This window comes from Acanthopagrus latus, chromosome 20, assembly GCF_904848185.1.
Source record: "Acanthopagrus latus isolate v.2019 chromosome 20, fAcaLat1.1, whole genome shotgun sequence".
Taxonomy (NCBI): domain Eukaryota; kingdom Metazoa; phylum Chordata; class Actinopteri; order Spariformes; family Sparidae; genus Acanthopagrus; species Acanthopagrus latus.
Window position 1 is genome coordinate 23,418,840 of NC_051058.1, and position 27,196 is coordinate 23,446,035.

The 27,196-nt window shown below is 44.7% G+C and overlaps 1 protein-coding gene across 6 annotated transcripts in view; it reads right to left on the minus strand.

The window, feature by feature from the left end:
* Positions 1-1,580: 1,580 nt before the first annotated feature.
* Positions 1,581-27,196, minus strand: part of ccser2b (coiled-coil serine-rich protein 2b) — a 40,298-nt gene continuing 14,682 nt past the window's right edge. For 4 of the 6 annotated variants that reach the window (XM_037082416.1, XM_037082418.1, XM_037082417.1 and 1 more), the window contains exons 2-14: positions 24,433-25,715; positions 24,033-24,200; positions 23,740-23,916; positions 23,594-23,667; positions 22,441-22,614; positions 18,521-18,611; positions 18,339-18,423; positions 17,153-17,248; positions 16,451-16,565; positions 16,146-16,226; positions 15,564-15,650; positions 15,339-15,464; positions 1,581-7,383 (exon numbers count right to left, since the gene is read on the minus strand). In XM_037082416.1, the coding sequence (XP_036938311.1) occupies positions 7,018-7,383; positions 15,339-15,464; positions 15,564-15,650; positions 16,146-16,226; positions 16,451-16,565; positions 17,153-17,248; positions 18,339-18,423; positions 18,521-18,611; positions 22,441-22,614; positions 23,594-23,667; positions 23,740-23,916; positions 24,033-24,200; positions 24,433-25,672 (2,880 nt within the window). In that variant the 5' untranslated portion in view covers positions 25,673-25,715 and the 3' untranslated portion in view covers positions 1,581-7,017. Of the gene's footprint in view, positions 7,384-12,668; positions 12,709-14,557; positions 14,664-15,338; positions 15,465-15,563; positions 15,651-16,145; positions 16,227-16,450; positions 16,566-17,152; positions 17,249-18,338; positions 18,424-18,520; positions 18,612-22,440; positions 22,615-23,593; positions 23,668-23,739; positions 23,917-24,032; positions 24,201-24,432; positions 25,716-27,196 lie in introns of all 6 variants that reach the window. The other 2 variants (XM_037082422.1, XM_037082421.1) reach the window with 2 other exon arrangements.

Sequence of the window (27,196 nt, forward strand, 5' to 3'; positions counted from 1 at the left end):
TGGCTCTGGTTTAACTCTGCTGCTGTTCTGTCTAATCCACTTCACCTCCAGTGTCACAGTGTGCCGTCTGTCTGTCCGTCTGAGGATTATCAGTGTTTCCTTCTGCAGACACTGAAGCTACAGATCAACATCAGATTCAGAGGAACACAGACAGAAAAGATGGCAGCTTGACTCTCCTGCAGGCGGCTGAGTTATTCTTCCATCTCTTACTCTAATCGAAAACCTACTGAAAAAACAGCACAGACCAGCACCAAAACATAACAAATGCAGGTCTTGTTGAAATGCTCCAAAGCAGAAAACAAATGACGACGATTTGTGGGACTGGTGTGCATTTATTTTGTAGGAACATTTGTCCTTGGTGGAGGAGATGCAGGATGAGGAACTTCCTGCTGAGTGTGTGTGTGTGTGTGTGTGTGTGTGTGTGTGTGTGTGTGTGTGTGTGTGTGTGTGTGTGTGTGTGTGTGTGTGTGTGTGTGTGTATGTGTGTGTGTGTGTGTGTGTGACCCTCAGGATTTGTCTGGTTTTTGTCTTGTAATCTTCAGCAGCAGGAAGCAGCCGGATGTAAAACTCCAGTCTGGAGAATTCAGACGAGAAGGGAATTAATCAGAGAAACTTTACAACACTTACCTGTTTTCTTTCTCTCTCTCTCTCTCTCTCTCACACACACACACACACACACACACACACACACAGCTGTAGTAAGACGCCGGGCTGCTGTCAGGAGGGAGCTGACTGTAATTGAGTGCAGCTCCTCTGCTGCAGGTTCATTCAAAGTCTAAATAGCACAGCAACACAGTTAGAGTGTGTGTGTGTGTGTGTGTGTGTGTGTGTGCGTGTATGTCAGTCCTTTGTTCCAACAACCACAGAAGAAGAATGAACCAACTAACTGCAGTTGGTTTCACTTCCTGTTGAACACAGACAGACAAAGTCGTCCATCAGCTGTGAAACGTTTCAGCATCGACTTCTTGTCAGGAAACAAAATGTTTCACTCGCTCCAGTTCTTCTTCTTCTGTTCGGCTCGTCATTGTGTTTGTTTTGAGTTCATGAACTTTCGTCTTGAAGGTCGAGCTGCCATCGAAATCATCACGCACATTTTAATGAAGGTGCAGAAACATTTCTCCGTATTTATTTGTGTAAAATAAAAATATTTAATCTCATCCGAGACTTTTGTTCTTGTTGACACTGAAGATTTTTCTGTTTTAGTTATTTGAAAACTCAATAAATTCAGAGTAATGTTCATCAGTCATCAGAGCTCAGGACTTCCAAAGAAGTCTAAGACACAGATGTTTCACAGTAAAAGCATTCCAGTGGTTCAAGACTGGCTTTTAATGTGAAATGTTCACAGGAAGTTCACAAAGTCGATGCTGAGATTAAATACCAAGAGAAGAAACGGAGACAAATCTGCTCAAATGTCCTGTGACTTTACTAACTGTTCAATCTTTTCAACACTTCCTGCACACATTTCTTCAAATTAAAAGCCTTCCAGTGGTTCCAGGCTGGCTTTTAATGTGAAAGTTTCTGTCGATCCCAAACACCATTTTATCATCAATCAAGACTAAAAAAGGACACTGAGCAGAAACTTTTGGTGAAGATTATTTTTATTTCAGCGTTCATCTTCTCAGCAGCATCAGACACATCTCAGCCAATGACAGAAGAGGACCACAGAATATCAACCAGTGTATCAGCCAATCACAGCGGGGCTACACACACACGCCTTCACGGCTTCAGTCCAACCAAACAGGATGTGATGTCACACGGGCTTCAACACAACGACCGACGGGAGGAAGAATCTGTGTCGACCAAACGAGAGCGACGTTTTCACATCGTGCGCCGTCTGGACGCCATGTTTGTAGTTTTCTGTCCGTGGACTCTTATGTTTGTGTTTCAGGAAACACACACAGATCCACCGGGGCACATCAACAGACACATCTCCATGACAACCCATTCGTACCCCCCGCCCCCCTTATGACATCAGCGCAGCATCAACGCAGAGCGACAGTTTGATGAACCCAAAAACAAGAAATCAGACAAACAAAAAAAAAGATTTTCACGTGTCGGAGCCGACGCTGTAGGAAGCCCCGCGTCGTCCGCCTTCATTTAAAGTGCATTTTCAGACTGAGATGCTTTACAAGCTCACAATTCAGTGTTAATAATAACAACAATAACAATAATTACAGTCGGTTAAGACTTTGTACAGTTTATCACATAAATAAGAGTTAGCGTGGCGGCAGCAGTGGCGGCGGCGGCGGCGAGGTAAAAACACTGAGTCCTCCAGAATTATTGCACACAAATCAAATTCAAGAAGAAAACCAGCACAGGAAATGGCAGGAAGGCTGTCAACATAAAGTACCTGTCCTTCAAGTTTTTCAAAATAAAAGCATTTCTCCCCCCAGACAAGTTACAGGACACAGCAGAGATATTGTTTAGATATGAGCAGTGAGTACATTATTGTGATTATTCAAGTTGTTCAGACGCAACATGAGAATTTAAATATCTGTTTAAATACGTTTAAATACAGTTGTTTGAAATATCAGCGACATGAAGCAGCTGCGACCTGCAAACATCCAAACACACTAAATTCTAAAACGGTCTCGAGTTGAAGCGTCGGACGTTATTTGAAGTTTTCAGCAGCTCCTGTTTTAATTCGACATTTCCACAACCAGTAAATCCAGTGTCACATTTATTTCCACTTCTGCAGCAGTCTGGAAATTTTATTTAAGACCTTTTTTGTTTTTTAATTCCACACAAAACGACATTTAACAGTTTCTACTTCAGTCTGGACGACGGACTCACTGCCTGGAGCTTTTAATGTGAAATACGTGAATTAAAAGAAAGCAGCTTTGTGAAAATTTAGTGAATTGTGTTATTCTTGTTAATACAGAAACTCTGTGTATCGTATGAATTCAACACATTTGCGATTTAAACAAAATTAAACGATGATTTTAAATATTCGATCTTTCTAATCTGAAACTTTCTAAAGGCCTCGTCAGAGTGCAGCGATCTTCATGACCTCTGGACCTGATTGGATGAATGTTTGTGTGGGCGTGGCTTAGCAGTTGACAACAACAACAACAACAACAACAACAACAACAACAGCTCCAAGATTTTACATCTCCTATTTTAGTTGAACTGATCAGTTTTTTGCACATGGACGCTGGTCTACGTGGACATCCAGGTCGAGATTTCAGATTTATTAATTTTTTGTTCCTGATTGCAAAAGAACTCAACAAACCTTCGATCAATGTTTTTGATCATTCACAGGCTTTTTGAAACACCGACAGAAACACGGAGGGACAGGAAGGCCGGAGTGAAGCCTTGAGAGGCGTCTTTTTGTCAAACTCTGGAATGGAATTCTTTAACCTTGTTCGCAGCTGAGCAACAATCTGCTACAATTCATTTTTCCCTTTTCATTTCAGGCAGATACTCGTCTCCTCCCGATTCTTTGCTATCGGAGGTTCGTTTCATTGTGTTGGACAGAAGAGTGTTAATGTGTGACGGTGATGAAGCTCGGCGGTGAGTTGTGTGTCACTTGCATGAATTAAGGCGGCTCGCAGCAGACCTGAAGCAGCGGCTCCACTTTACAAGCGCCGTGTTGAAGCATAAAGAGACGGAATCACGCAAGTCAAAAGTCCTCAGACTGTAATCTGTTTCGGCACCGACTGAAATCACTGAATGTTGGATGAGCGAGAGAAGAAACATGTCGGACACACGAGACACTGAATCATGTGAGGGGTTCAAACATGCAGCAGCTTCAGGAGATCTATTAAGTGACTAAGTACATTTCTATTTACTCAAGTAGCAGATTTAAAGGGAGAAACTAACAGACATCATAATTAAACCTCCTCAGTTATAGAGAGGAAGGATTTCACACTGCCTGTTTCAATCACCAGACTCCCTCAACATTTATAGTGATTTTAAGAGTCGTTTCATGAGGAGAAACTGAACAAAAGCTGTGAAACGGCTACGACTAATTCTAAATCACTGTCTCCTTCTTGTAAATTCAGCAAATGTTCTACATGAACTTCTTTCTGTCTTTGAGTGAAAACATGTTTCTGTTCATCTCAGAACATTAACTAACCGGGACACTTACTGACATTAGGAGTTATTTTATTTGTCACCAGTTTCCAGTTTCTCCCGTTAAGTACCTTTTCTTTCTACTTTAGAACATTTAGGTTTTTACAGACAAAAGTTAAAAAGTTTCCTGATACTCTCGCTCAGACTTCCCTCCTGTTGTTCAGCAGCTGTTTCCAGCTGTTTGGTCGGAGGAGGATTTTAATTGGACGGCTGCTGGGAGGCAGATTAACAGTTATTTCTCTCCCTGTTTGAGATGAAGTGACCTTCAGGTTTAAGCTGGCTATCAGCCGGCGGCTGGTCTCTGCGGTTTGCTGAGGGGTGAGAATATTCAGCAGGTAAATCCAGTTTAAGCTTCAGATGAGAAACTTGTTAATCTGCTGTTGTTTCACCCCAAAATCCTCCCGTCTCCTCTCAGTCGGAGGCACGAGGCTCGATTCACTCCAGATTTTAATGCTTTCGACGGATTAAAAGCAACGATCAGACTTTCAACCCGGATGCGTTTCGATATGTCGAGGCTTCGAGGGAAGGAAGGAAGGAGAGAACGAGGAGGAAACAGGAAGGAGGAAATAGGCAAGGAAAAGTGGAAGGAAGGAAAAAAAGGAAGGAAGGAGTAAAACAGAGGGAGGAGAGAAAGAAGGTGGGAGGTGTTGTTGGTGGGGAGTTCTCTCAATTCCCGTGATGCCGTTGCCGTGGCTGCCAGGCTGTATTGCCATGGCAACCTGGTTTATCTACAGCACCTGAGTGATACCTGCCGATGCTCCCAGGTGTGTGTGTGTGTGTGTGTGTGAGTGAGTGAGTGTGTGAGTGAGTGAGGAGAGAGGACACAAGGAGAGAGGAGAGGAAGGAGAGAAGCCGCTGGAATAAAAACTAAAAGGACCAATTAGAGCCGACAGCCTCCTGTGTTCACCTGTTCTCCCTGTCGGCCTCGTTATCCCTCCTGCTGCAGCCTCGACACACAGAAACGAGGGATGAACAGAGACGACCGGAGAGAAACGTGCGAGGGAAAAACACAGACGGACAAAAAGTGGATGAATGATTGAACTGAAGAGACGATCAGAGCAGCTGAGTCGCTCTCTGAACAGACGCTCGGCAGGTTGGTTCAGGGTTTGAATTCAAATTATTCAGCTTCATTTGAACATTTTTACTAAAAAGTAAACAACCAACTCTTTAAGTCGCTGCCGTCTGTCCGCCTCGTTGTTGTTGTTGTTGTTGTTTTTTCTCTCCATCATTTCTTGGACTGTCAGAACCAGAAACCTCCTCCAGCTGCGTGAAATGTTTTTGTTTTTTTGCATATTTCTTCGACACCTCCTCCTCCGGGGGGCACACGGGACGTTGCATATTTTATTGCATATACTGTTACTAATATCAAAGCAAGCAGAGTCGCTGGATCCTGACTGATCATCGCCGACAGAGACGAGGTCATAGTGTTTGATGAGTCGGTGTAAATGTCAGCGGGCTCGTTTCAGCGTCTCGACAGATATTCTGGAGTTCAGGGACGATCTGGACTAAATGTTAATGTGAAGACGGATCCTGACGAGATGTGAAGTGACTGACAGACGAGAGTTTTAAGCGTTTGTTCAAGCAGAAAGACACTTGAACAAACTGTTCGCCCCGCTGCCTCTCAGAGTGTATCAGAAGAACAATGGCGGCTGGATGTCGTCAGTTAGCGCAGGAGGAAGATAATCACCAGCGTCGGATGGAGGGAGGGTTTGAGTCGGCAGCAGAGTTACGGAAACATCGAGCATTTTACCACGACGTGATGTAACTGAACAGACGGACTGACGGACGTTTGGGATACAAGTCTTGGTGTCTGACTTCCTCGCTGGAGAGGCAGCGACTTCACACGAGTTTCCAGCGTCAGGCCGGACAGGAAGTCTGCGATTCTGCCTCCGAACACAGAGCGAGCGACCGAGGAGAGAATATTCAGACGCGAGGGACCAACGAGCTTCTAGTGTCAGATCTTTTATACTTTCTGTTTAGATTTCTGTCCTGGAAGTCAATAAATAAACACATTTTAGGTAAAACGTCTTGATGCTTTCAGAACAATCGCTTTGAGAGTCGATTATAAATAATGTGTTATTGAAACTTTCTTCTTTGTTTCACACTCAGCTGAGCTGACGAGCTCACACTTAACCACTCCGTTGTTAACGCAGCAATTAACTCAACTAATTAAACGTGTTGACTACGGAGACCCGGAGGTGTCACAGAGAAGAATAAACAAATCACTCGTTCGTGCTCTTGATTTAAAGTCATATTAGATATTTTGATTCGTCTCGTCTGCAAACTGTCAGCAGACATTTACACAGAGCAGTTTTTAATCATCAGCGGACTGATCAGAGCTTTTTAAAGTCAAAGGGTCGTATATTAAAAGTTTTACTGACAGCTTTTCTGTTCTGTTTCTAACTTTGAGATCTTGTTCAAACTATTCGTGATCACTTTCCTGCACAAGATAGCAAACAAGATAACAGCTTGTTACAGAAGAAAATACTGGATCAGGATCTGTAGCATCTCATTCTTGCTCCATAACATCTTGTTCTCACTCAATATTTTCTTGTACTAGATGACCAGTAGGGGGACTGATGCATGATGGGAAAACATTTGGCACAAACAACGATTGTTTTCTCTCCGTGTCATCTCCGTTAAAACTGTCTCCATTTCAAAAAACAGCTTCCTGTCCGGGAACGTTCGTCTGACTCGACTGTTTCATATCAACGTCTTTAAAGTAAATTATTACGAGATGATCAGAGCTGTAAAATAACCACTTTTAAATCTTTATTATCAGTCACGGTGCTTAAATATTAACAATAAATACGTTAACGGTTTCATTTACATCTTAAATAATTTAGCCTTGCGATCGTTAATATAATCAGAGTTTAGGATCGTTACTGAAGCGGTTCGTCGGCTCACGTCGCTGCGTGTTGAGACTGTGACGAGGCCGACGCCTCAGTGGCTCTTTGGTTTGGGGAGGCGGGATGAGCCGGAGGCGGAGGCCGCCTTCGCCCTCAGCGGCGCGACGATGGCTGAGCTGGAGGTGTGAGACAGGAAGAGGCGGAGTTTGGAGGGCTGGGGCGGCTGCAGGGATCTGGTGTGGCCTCCTCTCCTCTCCCTGTCCTCCTCTCTCCTCACTCCTCTCCCACAATCCTTTCCTTCCTCGGTCGTGGCGGCGGTGGCATCAGGACGGTCCGGGGCGCTCTCAGGCCGGGCGGAGCGGTGGAGAGCTGGAGGCGGAGCTTGGGTTGGCGGCGGAGGTGGGCGGCGGTGCGTCAGTGGTTCCTGCTCTTCTTGGCTGGAGGAGTGAAGTATCTGTGACTGAAGACAAGGACGAAGAGGAGAAGGTCAAAAACTGCAACCAAGACTTCACAGATACTAGACCAGAGACGGAACGTGACAGATTACACGCTGCATCAGAACCAAAGTTATCTGCTTTATCTGTGCGGATCAGAACATTCTGAACACTGGATCTGTTGTTTACAGTTCAAACAAGCATGTAAATAATGTTTATATATGATTTAACCTTTCTTGTGATTTTGCTGCATAAATACATTAAATATCAGATAGTTTCAGACTGTACTCCAGTACTACTGTACCAAAGTAATACTTGAACACCATATTGTAACTTTTACTTGAGACTCATCTGATATTCTGGACTGTGTTTAAACTGAACTGACGACTCAGTGACGGGTCGAAACACTGAACAGAACTTAATCATTAAAACATGTTCGACAGCAGAAGAAGAGACAAAAACAAAGATCAGGCTGAAAACTTTCAGGAGTGTTTTCAGCTGCGTGACTCTGTCAGCAGAGTTAAAGCACGAAAATGAACAAAATCAGACTTTATGCTTTTAAACAACATAATGTTCAGTGTTTCTGTGATTCAGGGAGCAAACACACATCAGGACGCATCAAAGTCGACAACACACACACACACACACACACACACAGATCAAAGCGCTGGTGTTTAAAATGACCCGTCATCTGAAAGAATAACTCTTCTTCTCTTCATCGCTCATCTCCAACACCACAGTTAATTATTGAACAAAGCACATTCTGTCTGACTTTATTATCTTGAAACGTCAGCGCAGCAGCAACAGCTGATATGATCAGATCACAACGTCACATGTAAACACACTCATGGTCAAACTTTACTGCCACTTAGTAAAAACACTACTTTACTGCATAATCAATACTTTTACTTCTGATTCTTTAAAGGGAAAGTTCATCCAAAACTGTCAATTCGCTCATCATCTCCTCCCCATATGATGGTGGGAAGTCAGGTGAACTAAACATCTGAAGAAAACAACAAAACAATAAAAGAGTCCAAAACTACAATACAACTTTGCCGAGTCAGCTGTTAGTGCTTCCTGTTTGCAGTGTACTCATGGATGTAAAGACAACTGTCACTGGGTCACTGTGACACTGAGAAACTTAAAAACATGATGTTTCTAAAGCAAGTTCTGCATGTGAGGAGCGGCTGAGTCTTTTCTGAGGATCTCTAAGCAGATTAATGGAGCCATTATCTCCTCCTCCTGATGATATAAAGTCCTCCTCTCCTCCTCCTGATGATATAAAGTCCTCCTCTCCTCCTGATGATATAAAGTCCTCCTCTCCTCCTCCTGAGGATATAAAGTCCTCCTCTCCTCCTCCTGATGATATAAAGTCCTCCTCTCCTCCTGATGATATAAAGTCCTCCTCTCCTCCTCCTGATGATATAAAGTCCTCCTCTCCTCCTCCTGGTGATATAAAGTCCTCCTCTCCTCCTCCTGGTGATATAAAGTCCTCCTCTCCTGGAAGGGTTTTAGGATTCTGGTTCAGGTGCTCTTGAACGCACCCTTGAAAACTTGGACATGTAATTGTCTACAAATGTTTGTTCAACACAGGAAAGTTTCTGTGTTGTTTAATTTTACGTCTTCTCTCTCTCTCGTGGTGTCAAAGTCTAAACGGACCCGACAGAGACGAGCGAGCGGCGTCCGATCGTTCAGCGGTACGTAACAGAGCGTGACTGATACAGAACCGCTAAGCTTCTTGTTGCTCTGCTCTCTGTAATCCTGCAGCCTGCTCTCATCTACACACTGATAATCCGATTTACACAGTAACGTTTTTAAAAAAAACTGAGCGCAGAAATTCATCATGTGCTGCGATCTCAGCGTATTGATCCTGGCAAACTCCTGTGAAGTCGTAACTAATCTGCTGTTGCCGGTCTCTCTGTGCTGCTCTGCACCAGACTCCATGCAGAAATTCACTGATTTTACAGTCCTCACTCTCATTTATTCACGAGCATCGCTGAATAAATGATCATGCAGAGATTGAGTATATATTAATAATCTGAAGATACTTGAGGGTTTGCTCAACAAAGCTCTCAGATGACGCACACACCGAACCTGAGCCGAACAACGAGGGAGAGAAACACTACAACACTCTTATTATCGATTTCCTGTCAATTATTTTTCTAACTTTTAGATGTGCAGACTTTTCTTTATTCCATAAAAACTCTCAGAGGATGTCTGTCGACATCATCACACGAGCAGGAAAACAAAAGAAACAGAATCATTGGACACTGAAACTGAGGAAAATACTGATGAATGAATGAATGTAATGATGAGCGAATAAGTTTAAGGAAATATTAACTCTAGGACAGACTACGGAAGCCCTGAGGGCCAAGAAAGGAATTATTTTCCTCTGTATTCATGATTTGTGATCTTGAATCTTTAAAAGTTCCTTAATTTTGTTTCCATCTGTTAAAGAAAATGTGTGAATTTTTCTTTTGTTTTGCAGCTAATAGAGGCTGGTGCAGCTCATCTGCTGGCTGGTTTCTGCATTAAAACATGTGGGTTTAAATCCAGCTGATGAATAAAAAGAGCTTACAGCCAGAGACACATTGTCTTTGGCACTAAAGAAGAATAAAGGTCGACAAGACGACAGAAGAACAAACATCTTCTTCAAGTAGCAGCTACATGACAGGAAACATGAAAACAGAAGCTTGACGTGAGCAAACTGAGGATGTTTCAGTTCTTATTGATCCTGGAAGCTCCTGGAACACGATCACACACTGACATGGACTCAGAGGATCAGAGTAAAAAGTCTCCCTCTGAAGGACATTTGTGCTCAAAGCTAACTGAAGCTCACGTCATATTAATAGAATTCAAAGACTATTAAAGTTAAAGGTAGAATCAGTAGGATTTGTCCCAGCTGTTCCTGAACGCACCACAAAGACAGTTGATTGTTGAGTCTCATTCCCAGGACGTCAAATAGACACATGTTGGGTTGGTAAAGCGTCCCGAGCAGCAACAAAGAGAGAAAATCAGAAACTCTCTGCAGATACGAGACACTAACACGCCTTTTCTCCACATTCCAGCCTCCCTCTCTGTCTGTTTACGGCTTCTTACGGCTTTTACGTCTTTGTCTCGTCTCGCTGCGTCTGATTGGTCCACATCAGTCTGCTGATGTTGGTGGGGCGGCGGGATGACGCCAAATAAAATGCATCAAACTAAAGCACTTGTTAGTCTCTAACAGCTGCTTGCTGTAGTTTTAATCAAACAACAGCAGGAGACATTTGTTGTTCTGGTGAGTTTCTGTGACAAAGAAACAATCCGTCCAGCAGGAGGCGACACCGAGTTAATAAAATGAGCCTGGAGGTTCTGGTGGAACATAAAGGAAGGAGAACATCGACTGGTGAACATCGACATCTGGTGGAGGCCAGCGGTACTGCAGCATGCTCGTCTGCAATGTTACATGTGACCGAGTCCATCACTCATGAATAATGTATGAAGGAGGGAAGGAGGAGGAAGAAAAGAGAGAAAGAAGAGGAGCGTGTCCTCGACCACATGCAGGTGTGTGTGTATGTGTTACTGTTACACACACACACACACACACACACACACACACACACACACACACCTCCTCCTCCTCCTTGCTGTCCTCTCATTGGCCCCCGGACGCTCATGAGACGCATCATCAATTAGGTGGATTATGAACATTGTTTAGTGACGGTGAACCAACACGAGGCTGCAGGTCGGAGCTGGTACTCGATCACTGCTGCAGCGACGTAATAATACTCCGATACATCCTGACGCTGACGTCGGCATCATTTTCATTACAAAACATTCCGGCTGCTCTGATCACGATCAGAAGTACGTTTAGGTTTATTTACAACTTTGTCTTCTTCAGTTGTTAGTTACTAGCAGAGTTGTAACACGAAGTAATCTGATTAGTCGGGTCACTCTCTTGCTGTGACGAGTAACACGACGAGTTTGTTCTGTGATTCAAGTGATCCCAATCTTCATATGCTGCATCAGTAAACACCTGACATCACAGCGTCACAGTGAACGTTAACCAACAATCAAAACTCCCACAATCCTCAGTGCCGTCCGGACGTGACCTGATTTCCCCGGAGACGCCGCGGCAGCAGCAGCTTCCCTCCATCATGTTGGGGAATGAAGGGCGTCCTGAGCGATCTCATCAGCGGCGGTTTGACTGCTTCAAGTGACTGAACAAGCCGGAGTGAAGTGCAGCTCATCTAATACAAAATTTAAGAGCCATTTAGAAAGATAATTTTAGCTCTGCACCGACTCCTTACGAGCCTCTGGACTCGACTTTACTGGACTCATTTCAGTGTGAAGGAGAAGGTGTGACCTGTCCTCCGGGGAGCAATGAATCATGGGTAAAACAGTCTGGAGAGCCAGTCCGAGGGGGAGGAAGTTAGTTATTCATATTTTTTTTTTTTTAACGTATCAGTACTTTAACTTCAGCTCTTTATAATGTGCAACACAACTTCCTGTAAGTTCTGTTCATCTGATTTATTTCACTGTCGTCCACCTGAACAAAATCCAGCTAAACAGATTCAAGTTTATTCTGTTTGTTCTCGTGATGAAGACGAGACTGAGACGTTTCCACGCCGTCTGCTGGGAGATCAAAGCGACCATTAACATTTTATAAGAAACCAAAAATGAAAGTACGAATCTGAAAATCGTTGAAAATAAAAATGCGACCTTTCGTGTCCTCACTGTGCAAACGTGCAGATTATTCCACAGAGCAACTTCAGCGAGATGAAACATATTTTATCATGACAGCTCGATCCTTCAGACGATTAAACGCTCCGGCTCGTCAGACACGAGTTGTACGGTTGTTCTTTTCTTAGACCTTCAAACTGGGAACAGTCTCACAACACTCACTCACAGTTAAATGAGCTTTTCTTTGCCGGTTGTCTACGTCACATTAGAATGATGCTATGCTATCCTGATGTTTTGTAGATGATGCAGCAGCGTTTCAAACCTCTGCTCTTTCATCCCGTTGTTATTGTGAGCAACGTTTCATGACTCTCTGCACATCTCATCTCACCTGGACAAATAACAAACAAGCTCCTGAGGTCAAACAACAGCACGCTGGTCGTCTCGGGAGTTTGCAGAGAGCCAAAGCTAATATTGAGGAGACGAACACGACTGCAGCGGGATGATTTCGCTGCTCTGTTTCTTCTAAAATGCACAAATAAGCAGCGAAGATTTCAGAACTGACGACAGTCAGGACTGTGGTTTCAAACACACAACACAATGAGGGAGGACGAGATGGAGCAGGAAGATATAAAAGAAGGTGCTACCGTACCATGCTGTGTCACTGAAGTAAAGCACTAGTGTTTCCACTCCTGGACGAGGGCAGAGAGGCAAAAAACAAACAGACGGAGGACAGTCAGAGGAGAAACGACAAGAAGAAGGAAAACAAACTGACAGACTTCTCAACAGTTTCAACAGAAACACGACAGACAGACAGTGTGGACGAGGGAGGGAGATGATGGATGAAGATGATGGAGATGATGGAGATGATGGAGGGATGATGGATGATGGATGGATGATGGATGGATGGATGGATGATGGATGGATGGATGGATGGATGGATGATGGATGGATGGATGGATGGATGGATGATGGATGGATGGATGGATGGATGGATGATGGATGGATGGATGGATGGATGGATGGATGGATGGAGGCACAGGTGGAGTAAATGTCGAGCTGGACACTAATCGGGGGCAGTGAAGAAGACTTTTGGAAGAGGTTGAAGAGAAAAGATGAGGACATAAAGATGCAACGATGAGTTTAAAAAAGCTCAAAACTGTAAAAAGTGAAGTGAAGTGAAGTGAAGTGAAGTGAAGTGAAGTGAAGTGAAGTGAAGTGAGCGGCAGATTAAACTCGTGTCTGAACTTTAGTTTCTGCTCTCACTCATGTTCCTTCATGAATAAGTTAAAACAACCTTCGAACTTTTAATGTGCAGCTCTTGATTCAGCGCCGTCACGTCTCCGCTGGGGATAATTTTCAGTATAATATTAATTTGGTGCCTCGTCTCCGTTAAAAACATCTCGTCTGACCTTCGGCCCGTCAGCGGTTCACTTCTGGTCTCTTTGGATGTTTTACAAACTGAAGCTGCTGAACTTTTTATCATTGTTGACCTTTTTTTTTAATTGAGATCTGTTTTAAATGATGTACTGAGACTTTTCTGTGCAGGAACAGCGAACATGAAGTTCTGTGTTAATGCTTCTCTTCTTCCTCGTTTACTGAGGTCACATATTAAATTAAGAAAGGTAATTTATATTATCATATTATATCCGTTTTTCTGCAGGCTTCCGTTACGTGATATTGTCTTTAAATCATTCTTTTTATTGCGTTGACTCTTTTTATTTGTATTTATTTCCTCTTGCCCTATTTAAAAAAAAACCAAAACAAAACCTTTATTTCTTTCCTTTTCTCTGTTTATTTATTCACACACTGTTGTGACTTATCATGATATTCTGTCAGTCCAGCTTCTCTCTGACTGGCTGGACTTTTCTCTCATTTTGTCTTCCTGAGTTTCCTGCAAACTCAGTTTTTAAAGGTGACAGATCTCAGATTATATCTCAGATTATATCTCAGTAATGTCCTCTGCGAACAGCGAAGCCGCTCCCTGAAACATCGATCTCTCTTTGATCAGTCGGGATCGATCGATATTCTGTCGCACAGTGAATTAATCACTGTACGATCTTTTAATCTTTCACAGTAATCATCTGATAACAGAAATAAAGTGTCCTCTGATCTTGAGTTAACGCAGACTGTTCTGTCAGATTTTCACATGAATCTTAAGATCTTACTTCTGAAAGTGTTTCGGTGGCCATCTTTAAATCAAAGTATATTTCAACAGCAAGAGGTTTATTGATATAATCAGAGTTTCACCTTTCGTTTTTGCATTACTGATTCGCTTCACTCTTTGTTTTCATTTGTATTTGAAACACCTGGAGAAGAATATTACAAAGAAACATTTAAAAGAATGTAATATTATTAATTATTAGTGAGGCTTTAGACGAGACACGAGGATGATCTGGATGTTTTAATCTAAAGTTTGGTAAACGGTCCATCCTAGATGATCACGATGAGGAGGAAGATGAGGACGAGGAAGATGAGGAGGAGGAGGAGGAGGAGGGGACTGGGTGGGTGACGGGGGATCAGGTTTAAGGTGAGACTCACTTTTTCTAGCGAGGTGGGAGGGGATGCTGGGCTTCGGTCTCGCCCTGTAAGGCCTGGAGCGCTGATACTGCCAGGGCGGAGAGAGGAAAGGAACAGGAGGTAAAACCTGAGGAGAGACAGACGGGAGGAGACGGAGAGAAGGAGAAGACGCTGAATCAACTTCAACACAGGAGAGAAGAAGAGAAGGTGATGACAGGAAGATGGACGACAGGAAGCGAGACTTTGGATACACAAACACACAGTTAAGAAACCTTCAGGTGAGTTTGTTTAACCTGCCGGTCTGTGAAGACTCACATGTCAACAGACAAACATCTGGAAAGGCTTGACAGGAAGAAGGAAGTGGAAGAGGAAACAGAAGAGACAGACAAGAAGGTATAAACACACAAAGAAAAAGCAAAGAGTGGAGCTGCATGTGGTCGACTCATGTAACTGATCAGCAGGTTAGTCGACAGAAAATGTTGAAATCTGATCAGTTTTTTTTCCAGAAGCCAAAGATCTTCAGTTTACTGTCACCGAGGAGGAAAGAAACCAAAAGACGTTCACAGTTTAAAAGCTGGAGTCAAAAGATTTTCACTTGTTTTGAGTGGAAATACATAAAGTGTTTTTCACTGATGTGACAAACAAAAACTCCTTCACCTTCATTACTGCGACAAACAGCTTTTACTCTTCGCTCTCTGTTCATTTGTTCTTAATGTTTCAGGGCTGTGTCTGTGTGCGTGTGTGTGTGTGTGTGTGTGTGTGTGCACGTGTGTGTGTGCGTTGTGCGTGTGTGTGCGCTCACAGTGTGCTCTCTCCAGGGCGTCTGCGAGGCGACGCTCTCTCTCTCCGTCACACTCGTCTGCGTGTGTCGATCCATCCTCCCCGTCGTCGCCTGGCAACGACACCTGGTGGTCGCCGTGGGAACAGCCTGCTCAGGAGGAAAAAACATGGCCGCTCGTTAACAACCGGGCGGTACATCAACACGGCGTCGCAGCGAGCGTCATAACAAGATCAGAGAGGCACTGACCAGCTGCAGGGTGAGCTGTGCGATGGTCTGGTCTCGACTCCTCAGCTCCTCTCTGAGCTGCTGCACCTCCTGCAGGAGAGCCTGCACCTGAGACAACAGAACAGCTTTTAGGGGGAAAACTGTGTTTTTTCCTCAGGAGATAATTTGATATACAAACTTCAGTCTGGATGAAGTGTTTTGACGACGAGTTAACGAGGCAGTTAAACTCATTTTTGTTCAGTCAGTGAGAGAAACTTGAATACAGACATTTGTATTTTTCTGTTTATAATAAAACTAGGAGTCAAAATATTTCATCACAGTTTATGTTGTTGAGTTATGAGACTCAGTCGTGAATCAGCTGAAGCTACAGGCTGTCAGACTGTCACCTCTGAGCTACAGAGGGCTGTCAGGAGGCTAGCTGTTAGCATGCTAACTTCAGCAGACGTCTCCTCAACACAGTGTGTAGACGTCTTCATCAGGATGTCAACACTGTTTGCTGATTGCGTGGCTTCAGCTTTATCACTTGCTCGTCATGAACTGCATCTTTCGATCGCTCTCATGAGGGAAGATTAACCTTTCTGTTAGAGCGCTCAACATGCTGACCTGTGAGTCAGAGCTGTGGGACTCGTTAGCTTCAGGACCCAGAGTGTCTGTGGTCAGAGTGTCCTCGTCCGCGTCCTCCTCCTGAAAAACATTTACGGTGTGTAAGTTCACGAGTCAGGAACACGACAGAACACAAGCGCCTTTACAAGAACTTAAAAAGCTTTTGTAGTTTGACTTTTAAACAGGTCTGGAGACAGATTTATGAAAATCAGAGTCGGTCATGCTCTGGATCATTTTAAGGTGCCACTGTAAGAGCTGGTGTCTCCTCCTCCTCCTCCTCCTCCTCCTCCTCCTCCTCCTCTCACCTGAAGCAGTAACCTCTGCAGGTACTCCAGCTGTGATTTGACTACTGAACAGTCTTCAGCCAGCTCCTCCACATCTACACCCAAACCAGGGGAACCAGGAGACAGACAGGAGGACCTGAGGAGAACAGTTCACAGTTACAGATCCACATCTGGTGACTGACACTCGGTCTGCTGCGTTCAGGGACCAGCGCGAAATACTGTAAAGATCTAAACCACTTTTACTTTTACTACAATTACGTTAAAGGTTCATATTAGGATTTATCTTCCTGTGAAGGTTTCATGACCACCAGCATCACAACAGAAGTCTGACTACAGAAGATTAATATCTGACAAACGTTTACTGTCAAACAACCAGTAAAACATCACGTATTAAAGGAACATTTGACTCAAAAACATTTACAGCTTCACAATAAAACAGAGCTGCAGCATTCTGATAAACAACTGAAGCAGCTGGAGACTCTATTTACACCCTTTAAAAATCTTCACTGCAGCTGCTAGACTTAAAGCGTTTGGATGAACATGAATAGCAGACCGGACTGTTTATACTGACGTCGTTACAGTCCATCAGGGCAACTGTGACACATCAAACACCCTCGACGTGCAGACGAGCCACAGTGAAGGTTTCAGCTTAGAGAAAGGGTGTAAGTAACATATTTGTGAATCAGTTCTGTTGAAATGTCACAGTGAAGACGTCTGAATCACCTTGGAGGACAGAGGTCCAGAATGAGGTCACTGTCCCGGGTTGTGTCGGTCCTCTTGTTCCCAGGATCCTCTGTCAGTTTGTAGCACTGGAAATCACTGAGAGAACGATGGAAACGTTACAGGGACCGACCGCCTTCACGTTCACCACCACTGTTAGCTCAGTAACACAACCTTTACTGTTACCGTCACCGTCGCTACGATGCTTCTTCATGACCCAAAACGCCCGTTTTAATGCATGTCAGGTCGAGCTGTTAGATTTTCACAACACGATTGTCACGGACAAACTAATTCACAATAACAGGCGACTTCACATAAAGGCAAGTCTATGAAAGTGGGTTTTAAGAAGTAATTAGTAAGAAATAAAGGTGTTAAAGACAAACAAACGTGCCACACTGAATTCATGTTGCGCCGCAACAAGAGGAAAACACACAGCGAAACAGTCGTGGCCGCTCCCTGACGAGTTTTACAGTAACAAACATTTGATTTCTGACAGTTATCACGTGACTGATGGATGCTAAAGGTGCAGTTCAACAAACACGGATGGAAATCTGCACTGACTTTAATTCTACCAAGCGCCTCCTCACAGCGTGGAGAGCTCTGAGGCATTTAACAATCTGCAGTTGTGTTCGACTATTTAATATTTACACCCAGATTAAAGCTACACATAATTAATTTACTCTTCCACACAGCAGAGGTGAAGGAAACGTCTCATCCTGTTCGTTCGTTTGTTTTTCTGTGTCCAGAATATATGATGACAGAAAAAGAGTGTATTGATTTAATTGACCCTTTGACTTCCCCTCGAGCTCCACAGAGCTCACCGATCCTTCAACAATCAGACACAAACCAACAAATTCATGCTTCAAAACAAAGAAGCAAAAGAAAATGTGTTGCCTTTATGACCTTTTTCACATCTCAACAAATGTTCGATGACCCTTTTCTGACTTTTACTTCAGCAGCTGTGAGTTTAAACTTTGGCAGAGCTCCAACAGTTTAACTGGGAATCATGAAGGTCTCTGTGTTGAGTGTTTTCTGCTAGAATAAGAATGAAAATCTGAATATTTCCACGTGTTTCAATTGTAAAGAGTTTGAGATCTCTGGAAAACTTTTTGCACCTTTTTCTGGCTGCTCACTCCAGAGCAGAACCACGTCGACCCGGTTCTACGAATGAAAAAGAAGCTTCCCTCACCTCTCATTGTCATTGTGGACGTCCTGCGTTCCCCAGCAGAGCTGCCTCATTCTCCACTGAGCCATGTGTGCAATCCCGTCTCCATCTGCAGGGTTCAAACAGCCGCGTGACGAGACTGCTTAGTAAAGATAAAATGTTTTTTGGATCTTAATTAAAAAGGGGCGAGTTATTCACAAACTTACCGCTGTGCAGTGACGCTTCCTCTAGAGCGTCTGAATCCAGCATGAGGTCGTCATCATCCAGATCACAGGAGTCCAGGTTGTTCAAGATGTCCTGAAAGACACAGGAGGACAGAGACACGCGGTCTTTAGTTTACTGTATTATATTTATAGGTGCTTAACCCTTAAACTCTCCAGGGCCGATGTCACTTAACATACAGAGTGAGAGTTTCAAGAGCCTCCAACATTCAACTGGGCAAAATCTACCAGCTAAGACGAACACAACTCACAGAAGCAGGAAACAGAGCAGAGCCATCTGCTCGCCTGAAGCTACGACACAGTTTCATACGCTAAACTTAACCAGCATCTACCTCCATCCAAACTCGATGATGCTAAACGAATATATAAGCTAGCCCGCCGCCAACAGCTCCAGTTTCAGGGGGACAATCCAGAAAGGTTCCACTCATTGATCATTCTTGATCTTGCTCCCGTCTTTATTTTCCAGTTTGTATTTCTGTGCAGTGTACGATAGCAGTTAGCTTTTGAGCTAGCTACCAATGGTTGTGTGTTTGAGGTATTTCATCCTTTTTGTTGGAGACAAACTCACTCATTCCACGTTGTAGAAATGCAGGAATACTAACATTAGAAAATCAAACTTCACCGATCGATGATGTAAAACTGCAAGAGGAGCAGATGAGAGATCCATTCAAGGTGAAACCGACACTGAGACGCTCACAGCGCGGCTCTCTGTGTCCTTGCCAGCTCTAAAAAAAAAAAAAAAAACCCTGAAAAAAACCACAAAAAAGGCGTAAAAACAATCTGCTCTTTCTCTGTGAAATAGCAGCGACGGCATGAAGGACGGAGTGAGCTTCGACCAGATGCTGATGAAAAACGTTAAGACCTTCCTTCATTATGAGGAGACGGTCTGTTCAGGCCGCCGATCAACAGACTTGTTGTGGAGAAGAGAGAGCGATTCAGTTTGAAACTTTAACAACAACTTCAGCAGCATCATTATTCCAGCTGTTAGTGATGTTGTGTCTCTCTGAACGAGTTAATACAAAAAGCTCTACAATGTTTAAGTCAGGAGACGACATCACTAACGACACTGTGGCGTCTTTATAATGACGGATTTTCAGGCTGATAGTTAATTAGTTTGATGACAATCTGACAAACATCATGTGTGAGATTCAAAACAGTTCAAACAGGATCAATACTTTGTCTGTTTCTCTTCATGCACTATCAGACAGAGGTCTGACCAATAAGATCTCATGAGGGGAACAAGAAGGGGCGGGGCTTCAGCTCTCCTTATGTCCTCATCTCCTCTTTCCTTTCCTTTCCTTTCCTTTCCTTTCCTTTCCTTTCCTTTCCTTTCCTCTGACTCTTTCTCTCTTCTTCTTTACTTCTCTCCCGTTATCTTCTCCTCCTCCTCTCTCATCACTCCTCTCTTCTCCTCCTCACCTCCATGTCGTCTTCTCTCTCATGAACCTTTTATCTCACCCCAAAACTGCTCCTATGTCTGTCTTTCCTTCCTTCCTTCCATCATGTTTCTGTGTTGGACAAACAGAACCATGTCCCGTCTCATGTTCTGACTCGTCCACAGCCACCTCATTAAACACTGAGCAGCTGCATCTCAGCTGGACAACGACAGTTAAAATCCTGGACTCGTCCTCTTCCTCACCTCCTCGTCCTCTTCCTCTTCCTCTCCTCCTCGTCCTCTTCCTCTCCTCCTCATCCTCTCCTCATCTTCTCGTCTCACCTCCTGCTCTGATCTTCTTTCTCCTCCTTTTCTCCTCCCTCTCATCTGTTCTGACCTCCTGAGCTCGTCCTCTCATCTTTCCTCCTCCTCCTCCTCCTCCTCTTCACTCTGGTCTCTGAACTAATTGATGCTTTAGTCTTGTATGGAGGCCACACACACACACACACACACACACACACACACACACGTCTCAGCTGCTGTGAGGTGACGGACAGGATCAGGTAGAGTCAGGTGTGTACAGTACATGACTTCACACATCACTTCAGAACTCGTTAACGTCCTCAGATCATTAAGGCCCACAGCTCATTAGGGTCAATCACTCTGTAAGACCCACAGCTCGTTAACACGAGGGGCACATTAAGACAGAGAGCTCGTTAGCAGCCGCTCCACATTATCCAGGATGTGTATTAAGAGTAGAGAACAGTAATAACCGAGACGACTGACGATGAAACAACTGACCCGTCCTCGCTCTGCTGTCGTCAGCTGACTAATTAAAGAGCTCCAATCAACAAACCAGGCTGGAAAACGACAATTAAAAAAAGAGAGTTGGAGCTCTGTCACAGTTCAAGAAGAAGAAGCTGGAACAAGACGACGTTTGACAGTCAGATTTGGCCGACTGTCTGATTTATAATGTGACTGCTAACTGCTGCTAGCTGTAGCTGCTGTTTGCTAATTAGCTCAGTTAGCCGTGCACCTGCCTAGATTTACACGTCAAAAAATTATTATGTTAAACACAAGTGTTGTTTGTTTCTTCATTAAATGACAGTTAAGAGTTAAAATAACATCATTAAAGTGTGAAACAGTGAACATCAGTGTGAGCAGTAACATCCAGCTGACTCACAGCAGTGAACTCTGTGATTCACACCGCCGACACACGAGGGCGCCAGAGGCCTTTAGTCAGACTTCAACTGTCCTGATAATGAAACCTGATGCAGGTTTATGATTAAAAGGGGAGAGGGAGTCTGAATACTAACTATATTAATGAGGTAATAATACAAACTCTTTTCATACATGAATAAACTAATAAAGTCCCAGAACACAGTTTGAAGCTAGAAAGGTGGCAGGATCCAAAAAAATCATCTGTGTCTTCCTTCCCAAAACTACAGACTGCTCCTTTAAACATGGCCGGCCTCCGTCTGATTCTAGAAGAACATTTATCTTCAGCTGTGATTCAGTTAATCTGACTGAGGACACGAAGAAGAAACACACCAACTCAAGTTTGGGAATAAAAAGGTGATTTCTCTGAGAAACATGAGGTTTCACTGCCGTTTTCCAGCGGAGCATTTCTGTCCTGACGTCAGTTGAACTGTGTTTGAGGCAGAGCTGCGATACTTCTGTGTCGGTTTCTAAACTTTCACCAGTTATCTATTTTTTAAAAAATCCGCCTTCCGGGACTTCGTGTGGTGCATTCAGGTGCTACTGTGTGGGATAGTGAGACGGTCACAGAAGCAGCAGGTCTGAGTTTACAGTTCGGACTCGAGTTCAGACTAGTTTTGAAAAATGTGCAACAGGTGCCAACTAAGAAACAGCAGCAACGTTCTGACATTTAGCTTCATGAGCGACGCTCTTTCTGCCTGTTTCTGCCTGTTTCCTGTTCACTTTCTTGTTCTCAGGCTGCCAGATGACCCGTTTTCAGCTGAAGCCAAAAACTGTCCCCCAAGAGGCCGGACGGAGCTGATGCTGCAGGAATATTAAACTCTCCTCTCCACGTCGCCCTTTTGTCTCTGAGTGTATTCAGCTGCTCACACTGACGACAACAACAAATAATCTAATCACTTTCAAAAAGTCATGTCATGCGATCGATCTGCATGTGGCCCCAAACTGGCTGTGAGTTACGTACATGATCCTGTTTTAAAGATTCTGAAGTTCTTGAAATCTTTCATCAATGCACGCAGGTTTTTCTGACTGCTGCACATTCAACGACAAAACCAAACTCGTGTCGACCGTGCAGAAGAAGGATTCATGTCAGAGAGGAAGAAACGGGTCAAAGCGCGGCTTCATGTCGCAAAGAAAGATGATGACAGTCTTAAAACCATCAATACAAGCGATGGCTGCGTCTGTGATCAGACTCAGAGATGTTGAAAACTTGCGTAGGCCGACAGACTGATCCAGAATCAATAAAGAATCGGGGCTGATAAACAGAATCAACGCCGTTTATATCAATAAACTCTCATTCATCTCTACTCACGATGCTGTTGAGGTCGGAGTCGAAGCTCCCGATGTGATGGGTGGTGTTGCCGTTGGAGTTGATGGAGGCGGTCGTGGCGGCGCCCCCCAGCGGCTCCAGGCCCTCCTCGTCCCACATGTAAGTTCCCCCGGACCCACAGCTGTCTGAGGGGGACAGGTCCAGAGACGAACCGCCCTGAAAAGGACGGAGAGGAAGTTTTGTTTATGTAGCTGACAGGAAACGTGAGACAGTGACAGTCACTTCTTCTACTCTTTTATAAATCTGTTTCTTCACACTCGAGCAGAAATAGTTTTGAGCTTTTTCTTTTCTAATCATCACAATAAAAAGAAAGACTGAACATGGATTCATCATCGAGATATTTCCTGCGTCATTCAGGTTTAAACGGACTCGAATCACAATCGGTGCTTCGCTTCTGTTTGACGCTGACGAAGCACCTGATGGAGGTTAGAAACCTTTCACACGCTGGGAACCGACGCGGCCACTGTTGTAACCGTCTGAGGGTGGAGTCAACCACACCTGCTGCACCTGAAACACTGTGAGTCAAGTATCAGGACGCTCCTCGTGGTTACATTACATCATTTTAATGGCAAAGTTTTGTCACATCACACCACGTTCAGGAGGCACCAATCAAAACAAGAAGCCACAGAAGTGTTTATAACTATAACTGAGTACAGAAATGACATTCTGTTCATTTCCAGGTTTAATAAATGTGCCTGTTCTGAGACGAACAAAGTCGAGATTATGTCACTTAGTTTGCAAGAAAGAAGAATGTTGATGAATTTTCTGACAGGAAAAAAAATTCACAGGAAATGTCTTGAAAAATGTTGCTTTTCTTTTGTTCTGATATAACTTTACAAACCTGAAGTGTTAAATTACATTTTGGTTTAATAAAATAAACTAGTTTCATCACAACTGTATCTGCAGCCAGCTGGCTTCTGATTGGTTAATAATTGACTTCTACCAAATATTCGTTCGATAAACCAAGTAATTGGATAAACGTCTCCTAAAACAGAACAACCACAGGAGACTAACAACACTTAACTGTTCTGTATAATTTGGGAGAGTTTAAATAACGATCGACCGAGACAAAGGTGATGTTATTGATCAGTTACACTTCCATCAAACTGTGTATTGATCTGCTTTGTGCTGGTACCTGGTCGTGGTAGTCCGGCTGACTGGACTTTCTCCGATGTGGCAGCCGGGTCAGCCGGTGCTCCCCTCGCTCACCTGGAGACAGACAGAAACTTTCAGAACTTGTTCACAGAGCGTTTCCCGACCCGAACGTGACATTAAACTCACCGCTGAGTCTCATGCTGGCCCAGTCCACTCCGTCGTCCAGAAAACACAGTCCTGCTGCCTTGGCGACACCGTTCACCGCCACCTTGTCATCATCAAACCTGGCGCATGATTGGTCGAGCCCTGAGTCGTCTTCGTCGTTTTTAGAGGTGAGGAGCAGAATGCCAACGCCTCCATTTCCTGTGGTCGAGAATGTTCTCAGTTATCATGTGAAGGAGACACGATGAAGTAAACTCACAGATTTAACTAACAAATCTTAAAAAACTGAACCGAAGCATCCGTCCCTGCTGTCTCACCGAGGTTGTCAAAGTCATCCATGTACTCCTGACTGGTGTCATTTCTGTCCAGAGACGAGTTGGAGGACAGGGACATGTCCTCCAGCGTTTCCCCGACAATCGACAGCTCTCCATGGGACACCGCCTCCGCCGTCAGCCCCTCCGTCTCTGGAGCGTCTGGGGAACTTTCTGATTGTGAAGACGGAGGAGATGAAACGAAACCAGAGATTAGAAACGTCAGAAGGAAACAGATGAGATGAGATTACAGAGACTAAACACAAAATGTGAGATTTGTTGAGATGAAGGAATGTAGATGACATAAAATAGGATGAAGAGATGAAACATCTGAGAGTAGATCTGATGAGATACCAGAGAAGAGGCAGGATGAGATTGTGATTAGAGATTAGAGATGATCTCAGACCTGGGCTGGTCTCTGTGGTCGAAGGCGTCTCTACAGAGTTCCTCCGGCCTGACGGTCCCTGGTTCCCCTCCGGATCACCTCCTGACACACTGGATGGGGTCACTCGCAGCGGGCGGGACGGCTTGTTGAGTGATGGGCGGGACAGCTTATAGCTGATGCCACTGGGCTTAGAGGCGGAGCCAAGGCTGGGTAGGAGGGGCTTCTTTAAGGCAGAGGGCGGCATGAGGGATCTCCCTGGAACAGCAGAGCTTTGAACTTTGACCCCACCACCTCCTCCCTCAGGGGGTTTAGACAGGTTTCCTCTGGGTGGAGCTGGAGCTGGGGATCGGGGGACAGCGGAGCTGCGAGAGACGGAGGAGGAGGTGGAAGAAGGGGTGAGGGTGGGGGAGGGCTGCCGTCGGACCTGGGTGAGGCTACGTGACCGCAAACGATCGCTTTCAGTCAGCTGGACCGACGGAGCGGACCCGAGGCTGTCGCTGGAGTGGGAGCGGCTGGCCTGCGGTTTGTTCTGGAGAGGGGAACCAGAACGAGATCCAGGACCAGAACCTGGCCTGGAACCACCAGAACGGATGAAGCTCTGAGGCTGCCTCAGAGAACTGCTCCGAGGTTTAGTCCCAGAAAGACCGCCGAGGGCCTGTTTTGTGCCGTTGGTTAGCCCGAATGGAGTTTGGCTGAGTTTGGAACTGTGTGATCCACTTTTAGAGACAGGAAGTGTTCTGGGGCTGGACTGTGGCGACGGCGAGGATGAGGACGTCACAGGATGGCTGAGACCTCGTCCCTTTCCTGCAGACGACGTGGTTGGCTTCTTAGCGTCTCGCTGAGACACAGATGATGATCCCTGCTGCCGTTGGGAATAATACTGAAGCCCGACATTCCCACCCTTTCCTCTCCTCGGCTCCCTCTCTCCGTCAGCCCCTCCGTCCTCCACAGGCTCATTTTCTTTCTTCCATTTCATGGAATAAGAAATCGGCGCTCTGATGAATCCATTCTGCTTCACAGAGGTGGGGGGTGCAGTCAAACTGCTGTTGACCCCCGCTGGGCCGGGGTGGTGGTAGAACCCGTTGGTGAGGCGGGTGCTGGTAGCGGCGGTGCTGGTGAAGCTGCAAGTGCTTGCAGCGGCAGCCGGACCGGTCTGATCGCTGCTCAAAGGCGGGGCGGGTTTGGTACACGAGCCGAACTTAGGGAGCCTAGAAACCATGGTGGGCATGACGGGAGGGTTGTCAAGAGCAGGGGCTGACATCAGACCCCGCCCACTTCACCATGGAGACACTGAGCAAGAGGAGCTGGAGAGGAAGGAGACAAGAGAGACTGATCAATCAATCCGTCAGTTATTTTCACCACTAATCGATTGCAAATCCTGAAACCATCACGTCGTTTTCCTCCGTTGGAGCTGCTGCAGTTCAACTGTTCACCGTCAACAACAACAACACAGAATTCAGATTCAGTTCAGAAACAACTCTGAGTCTCTTTAACTAAAATAATCTGCACCAATATGAATATCTGTAACTGCTGAGGTGAACTATAACATAGAGAGGTTTGTAACACACCTACAGAAAATTAACATTCAGCTGCTGAGTCAGTGGAAAAATACAGCGAGCAGCTCCAACACGACCTGCGATTAGCAGCTGAAACACATGGACGGATCTGCACCTTCAACGCTGCAGGCTGCGTTCAGGCATGTCTGTGTGTGTGTGTGTGTGTGTCTGTGTGTTAACCACTAACCATTAACCACTTCTCTCTCTCACACACCACGCCCATAATAAAAACAATCAGCCATTCTGTCACCTCCAACAGCAAACGACAGATAGTAATCAGACGTATCACGTTATGCAACACACACCCAGCACATCCTGAAGCTCACACACACACACACACACACACACACACACACACACACACACACACACACACACACACACACACACACACACACACACACACACAGGAAACAAACCCCGAGGCAGGAGTTTAAAAACAAGGCCGGCCTGTTTCAGGTCTGAGTTTGATACTGAACACTCACTTTCTCTGAGAGCAGAAGCACATGAGCAGAACACTGAACTACAAACTATAAATATCACACTAATACATGTAACACAACACATATCTTGATATTCTTAATTCCACTAAAAGCATGATAATTGCTCAGATTGTAAAATTTCCCAATATTTTGGAATGAATACCTCGATAAGGATCTTGTGGCTCAGTGAGTTGGATTTCCATGACAACAGGTCTACCTGCTCGAAGGTCAGTCAGGAAATGTTGTGTTTCCACCTGCATTATTCAAACTCTTCAAACAGCTGAGAGTGAATGATGAAGCAGTAAAATACAGCTCGTTTGCGGGGGAGAAGGGCGACGTCAGCGCGGCCCGGCTCAACCTGGCACTGTTAGACTGGTCATGGTAACACAACGACTCGGATAATCACTTCTCAGTCCATGACGAGGACATCTGCACTGTGACAGCAGCAAAAACAGAGACGCACACAAAATAGCACTTCTGGTACTGAGATTACTGATCAATAATCATCAGTCATGTGAACATAATGATCGAGTGTGTAAAGGAAAGTATTAGAACAAGTACAAACAGTTCAGAAAATGACATCGTTTTACTGTGATGAGTCTTTAAAATCAAGGTTAAAGACAACACACACCGACAGGGACGCCGTGGTGTGTTCAAGTGCACCTCATGATAAATGTAAAGGCCACCTGCTGTCAGTGCTGAAAAGAAGTCAAAGCGAATGATGATTTGGAGAATTGTGACATCAAC